General features: G+C 42.7%; 1 protein-coding gene across 1 annotated transcript; it reads left to right on the top strand.

Moving 5' to 3' along the window:
• Positions 1–739: 739 nt before the first annotated feature.
• Positions 740–5,755, top strand: znf488 (zinc finger protein 488; the record flags this gene model as incomplete). Its single annotated transcript, XM_080740787.1, has 3 exons — positions 740–955; positions 2,836–3,067; positions 4,647–5,755. 3 exons carry the CDS (start codon positions 740–742, stop codon positions 5,753–5,755), a joined length of 1,557 nt encoding a protein of 518 aa, XP_080596913.1.
• Positions 5,756–6,585: the final 830 nt, after the last annotated feature.

Here is a 6,585-nt window from a genome sequence, read left to right as displayed (position 1 = left end):
ATTTAGGCGAGCTAAATAAATTCAACCCATCAAGGTATGCAGCCTGATGCAAGCGGACGGAATACGAAAAGGCTATCAGTCAGCGATGCAGCAGGTCACAAGCGATTAAAACATAAGCACGACTAAAATAAAATAAGTCGTGTTCTGGATTTAGTTTGACCAAAACAATGTTGGTTCTTATAATGGGTCATATTACATTTTTTCCAGCCTGTTTTAACTTTTAAATGTCGTTATATTTAGGTCTATATTTAAAATTGTTTAAATTAGGGATGGGACGATAATTGGTTTTTATCGTTTATCTTCATAAAAACTCTCACAATAGGCATAATTGTATCATGGAGATTACATTTATATGAAATTGTCCTCCGTCATGACTCATGCACTAGAATCAATTCACCTTTTATTTTCCGAGATGTTAGCCTACCACTTACACCCTCTATCATTTGTAAAACAGACCTGGAAATAATGTAGTAGACCTATTTATTTTTGTTGTATTTTTTTCACACTCTACCAAATCTCTTTGTCAAAAATAGCCGATCTACAAGTCTGAGCTTGTAGATATTTTTGGCAAATGTTCCACTCCAAGATAATGGATTTTGGGGTCGGGGATATTTTTTATTATCGCGATAATATATATATATCGTACTTTTTTTTGGTCACAATAATCGTGACTTGAAATTTTCATCTAGCTCCATCCTTAGTTTAAATAACATGTGTGTAATCATTCCACAGTGTAAGCATGGACCACAGCGTTGTGCCTCGGTCCGTGTGGACCAGTGGAGACAGCAGATTCCTGCAGCCTCCAGCGGATCTCTACACCAGCGTGGTGGTGACGCGCAGCATCCCCGCGGGCACATCTTTCGGTCCGTGCGTGCTCCAGAACACATTCTATGACACCATCGCCTTCATAGCGCAGAAATCGTGCGACAAACGGACCAAATCCTACGAGTTCAAGGTGAGTTAGGCTATAGCTGGTGAAAATAATTAATAAACAAATTAAATTCCTCATTGCCCCATTGACTGCATGGATTTAAACTTTGCGTAATTTGATTGTCTGCTGCGTTCAAGCTATTCATACAACTCTCAACAGTGGTGGAAGAAAGGTAACTCACATGTTAAGTAAAAGTATAGGCTGCTACCTAACACACTATGTAGAAATACAAATAGCCTATATGTTGTAAGTAAAAGTCAGGTTTATTCAAAATGTAATTTGTGTAAAAAAAATATAAACGTCTGACATCTAGGCTTTGATTGATTGAATGAAGACTTTATTAGAAGTTTGCATAGGAAAAGGTACAGTTTCATGACGGTACAGTTCACTGGTACAAGGTCTACTAAAAGGAGATCCATGAAAAGACTAAGCTTATTTCTGCCATTTAAATATTTGCAACCATAGGTCGGAGTTAACTATGAAAACCGTCACATCTTGTCCCTATTTTGTCCGTAGATACTTAACGGCTCAATATGACATTGTGACATCACATTGTGACATCACATTCCATCCTTATCCCTTGTATGCCCATGGAGATCCCTGATGTCATCAATATTAAGCCCATAGCTTGGAATGCCCATATATGGACATATTGAGTGAGTCTCATGTGGTCTATAACATAACATCTATGATGTCAGACGTCAGTCATATCCAGATTTGGGAAAATATTTTGTTCACATTTTGTCCAACTTAAACAACCACCGCAGCTCGAATCACACTTGCAAATGAATTCCGTCCTGTTTACAGAGGGACCCCCCCCCCCCCAACCAAAGTAGCATCACAATAATTTTAACCACTTTATCCATATTTTATATACTTTTGCTAATCAAAAATGGCAGATCTAAAAGCACACAGCGTGTCACTTCACGGTGCACTGTGACCATCTGCTGTTTTTGAAAAAAAGTCTTGAAAAATGGTTTAAAGCTATCCTCAGAGGCATGCCTGTCTAATTAGGTGAACTGGGAGTTTATTCCAAGCCGTCGGCCCATAGAAGCAGAATGCTGCTTCACCTTATTTTTTACGTCATTGTAGGCACATGGAGCAGGCACTAGAAGACCTCAGGGGGTGGTCTTCTAGTGCTGTATAGCCATGTGTGTATTTAGTCCGGTAAATATAAGGCAGAGGTTGGACAAAATTGTATTATTTAGTTTTTCAACTGATTCTGTCAGGAAAGTAGGTCTACTAGCCAGGATAAAAAATCTACCATGATCTGCTCACTGCAAATACCCACAGTGGCCAAATCAAGTTGGGCTCCCAACGACTTTCTATACAGGAGGAAAATACCCAGAAAGAAAATCTGCTTTAAGTAGGATGTGAGGGGTCTAACTAGGGGTTTGTCATGATGCTGAATCCATTGCAAGCATTTGTTTTGCACAAAAAAACATTCATTGGCCCCAGAAAACTTTTGTGCTAAAGTTTAGCACAAAAAAAAACATTCCTTGGGCTAAAAATGGCCCCAGAAAATGATGGTTTAGTGATGAAAAGTGATGAGTCATCACCTTTTGTGGGCGTTTTCTGGGGCCAATGAATGTTTTTTTGTGCAAAACAAATGCTTGCAATGGATTCAGCATCATGACAAACCCCTAGTTAGACCCCTCACATCCTAATTAAAGCAGATTTTTTTTTCTGGGTATTTTCTTCCTGTATAGAAAGTCGATGGGAGCCCAACTTGATTTGGCCACTGTGGGTATTTGCAGTGAGCAGATCAGGGTAGATTTTTTATCCTGGCTAGTAGACCTAATTTCCTGTCAGAATCAGTTGAAAAACTAAATAATACAATTTTGTCCAACCTGAGTGTATTTTTTCCCTAGATTTACTAGACTAATTCCCTGTGTCAACAACAGGTGGACCCTGAGGCCATGCGCAGCTCGGTGCTGGTGCTGTCCTGGCTGAGGCTGGTGCAGGCGGCGCGCAACAGAGACGAGCAGAACACCGAGGCCTACCTGAAGGCGGGCCAGCTGCACGTGCGCGCCACCCGGGACGTGCGCGAGGACGAGGAGCTGCTGGTGTGGTACGACCCCGAGCTGTCCCACCTGCTGGGCTTCAGCGACATGAGCACACGGGGACCTGCCGGAGGTGAGAGGCATATCGTCTCTGTCGGGTGAAATCCCTGTATGTCCAAAACCGTTTGTTTAGCATTTATCATTTTAAAAACGATTTAAACTAGTGAAAACAGCCGATCTACAAGCACACACCGCCTCGCACCGCGATCTGCTGTTTTCACTACTTTTGTGCAACGGCCTTGTATGATGAAGCAGGGCTTTGCTTTGCGAAAAAATTTACAAATTTGAAACCTAGAGATACGGGGTTTCTGCCCGACAGTGACGATTTACTTTGTTGGCCGCCCAGCCCCCAAAATGGAAAGTTTTTTAATTTTTTTCCTAATGGCCGGCCGGGACCGGCCAGGAATGAACCAGCCGTTCGGGAGTTGTCCCGCTTTTCCCAATGGCCAGCACGTCCCTGCCTCTATAATCAGTGGTTCCCAAACCTTTCAGGTCGAGACCCAAAAAGAGAGCGGACCCAAACTAATTAAAAGTAGCAGGTCTACAAGCTCGCAAAACACATCACAAATTATTCATATTGTTTTATTTATGGAATTGCTTAGATTTGTTTTTGTATGTGTACAATTATTTAAAACATATATTTTAAAACAAATATTTTGAAATATATTCTTTAATGTAAGACAAGAAAATGGGATTTTTTCTCGAGTCGTGACCCATAAAAATTGGACATAAATAGACATTCTTTCCCCGTTTTGATGGGTAAAAATACTATTATCCGGGGTCAGACCGGCTAACCCAAGTAGGTTTAGAGGGTCCTTGAGGTGGGCTTCCATGGGGTCCCCAGCTAAATCTCCACCATTATTACATGTACTGTAGTAGTACATACAACTGGTGAAGGAACAAAACATATCTATTTTGATCAGTTTCACTGTTATCTATACAGCCTACATGGACCACGCTGCACTAAAGCAATACACCTACACATTTTCTTGGATTGGAGTGCCAAAGATTAACAAATAAATACATTGATTTATGTCCTAATCAATGCATATCAAAATGAGGGTCCTTCAAATATAAAAAGGTTGAGAATCACTGGTAGGCTAATAACCTATACTGCTGCTTATCAAAATTCATTTATTTTGTTCCTCTTATATAATATTTATCAGTAGGCTGACAACAATCATATAGAGTAACGTTAGGGCTGTCACGATTATGATATTTTACATGACGATTATTTATCACTCAAATAATTGCGATTAACGATTTAATTGTGTTTTTGTCGTTGACAATTACATTTACGTTTGCCTTTTAGGCTTTGAAGTTTCACATGGTAGATATGACACATAACCTAAATATACAAAGAAATTACTAAGATATTTGTCAACTTTATACTTTAAAAAAGAAAATTGATAGTGGAAATAGCCGATCTACAAGCTCACAACGCGTCGCGATGCGACGCGTTGTGAGCTTGTAGATCTGCTATTTCCTCTATTTTTTACTTTAAAAAGAATATATGAAAGCTTTTCAACATGCAAACGATTATGACGATTATGAAAAATAATCACGATTATGTCAAATGATTGCGATTAGACGATTATGTAATAATTGTGACAGCCCTGCGCAACGTCTCACCATATCCATCTCTTTGACAGAATTAAGATGTACGAGGTGTAACCAGGCCTTCAAGAACGAGCATCCGTACCTCGCGCACTGTCGCTTCCTATGCGTCCAGGCCAAAAACGAAGCCTGGAGCCGCGAGGCTTGCGACGAGAAGCACGCGGAGATAAAGAAGCCACGCCGGGTGACGGATTTCCACAATATCGCCAGAGACCTGGAGCATAAAAGATGCGGCTCCGATGACGACGCGGAGGTTTCTCCCAAGAAAAGGAAACACGAGGACATTGTTTATCCAAAAGGAAGGAAATCGGTCCTTTTGGAAAAAACGAATATTTCAAATGATAACAATATCACGCAGCTAGACAGAGACTACCACCAGTCTGCGTCGGATGCATCTGCATCTATTCTGAAACTGAAGGCGGACAGGTTTAAAACGGACCATTTGGAATGTAAGAACGGCGCTTTTGCTGAACACGGAGAGGCCAGAGGGAACTTTACACACGATGGAGCAACAGACGCAGACAGAGAGACAGAGACTGGCGAGAGGAGCTCCGGGTTGTGTTCGACAAACAGCAGTGCGTTTACCCTGGTCCTGTCGAACGGCCCGGCAGGGGAACAGAAAAGCGCTTTCTGCAAGCCCAGAAAAAGGACTTCCAGCGAATCCGCCACGGCGCATCTATCCGGCACAACGCCGCCTGCCATGGTCGACGTGTTCACTCCGAGAACCGGGATGGGATACGGCAACCTGATGGCGTCTGGTGGTGTGCTGAACGGCGACGTGCAGAGCTCTGCACGGAGCGCCCCGGGCGTGTTCCATTACGCGCCGGAGCACTGGTCGAGGAGGATCGGCGCCCAGCTCCAGAGCGCCCAGCTGCAGACCTCCGCCGCCGCCGCGTCGCTCGCGGTGCTCCCGCCGACGTTCGCGTCGTTCGGCGTGTCGGTGCAGAACTGGTGCGCCAAGTGCAACCTGTCCTTCCGCATGACCTCGGACCTGGTGTTCCACATGCGCTCCCACCACAAGAGGGAGTTCGCGGCCGAGTCCCAGGTGCGGCGGAGGCGGGAGGAGAAGCTCACCTGTCCCATCTGCCACGAGTACTTCCGTGAGCGGCACCATCTCTCCCGCCACATGACCTCTCATAACTGAAAACTATTAAAATGGCAGTTCGTAAGCTTCAGAGGTGGTCAAAACAAACTTTTGCTTTGTTGATTTGTTATAAAGACGTTAAAGCTCTATATTATGTTGGTAAAAATTATCGAGTATTTGTTCAATAACAGGGTTCTCCCAGATGTGTGAATTCAGAAAGAAATAAGGGGTGGCAAAAATAGGTTATACCACTTAACCCCCGTTTCTAAAATAGCGAAAATTGTTGCTCTACTGCAGACCAACACTATTAGTTTGGGGGCGAAAAGAGAAAATGTTTGAAAATGTTTGCCTATAACGACACTCCCAAAACTGGGATGCCATGTTGAAAGTGGTTAATAAATTAATGGTTGCATAGAATAAAGCGCTTATGTAAATTATAACACATGACACATGTAGATGGACAGGCGTCGAATGTGATTAACAGGAGTGGCATTTACCATCCCCTGTTGCCCCAAATGATGCCCCTGGGGTCTCCCTATCTCTCCAGCTCTAAACTGCCTCATGCTGGTGTGGTGAGAACCCAAATGCAGAATAGTGTTCAAAACCCACAGGCATTTTAACTCTCAAATACCTGGAACGTGCCCGAGTCGCGTTAGATTTGAACCACTTTAACCATTATTTTATGCTTTAACTATTGAAAAATAGCAGATATACAAGCTCACAGCGCGGCACCGAGCTTGTAGATCTGCTATTTTTGAAAAAAACATGAAAATGTGTGCAAGTCTTTGAATATCTTTGACCCGATCTTTGACCCGACTTCTAAATCCTTCTTCTAAATCATGTTGTTCTCAAACTTTTTCATGTCAAGGACCCCCAAAATTACAGGTATT

The sequence above is a fragment of the Nannobrachium achirus genome (genome assembly GCF_963921795.1).
Source record: "Nannobrachium achirus genome assembly, chromosome: 13".
Classification (NCBI taxonomy): domain Eukaryota; kingdom Metazoa; phylum Chordata; class Actinopteri; order Myctophiformes; family Myctophidae; genus Nannobrachium; species Nannobrachium achirus.
Note: the sequence above shows the minus strand (reverse complement) of the source record. Positions and strands in the feature narration are given on the sequence as shown.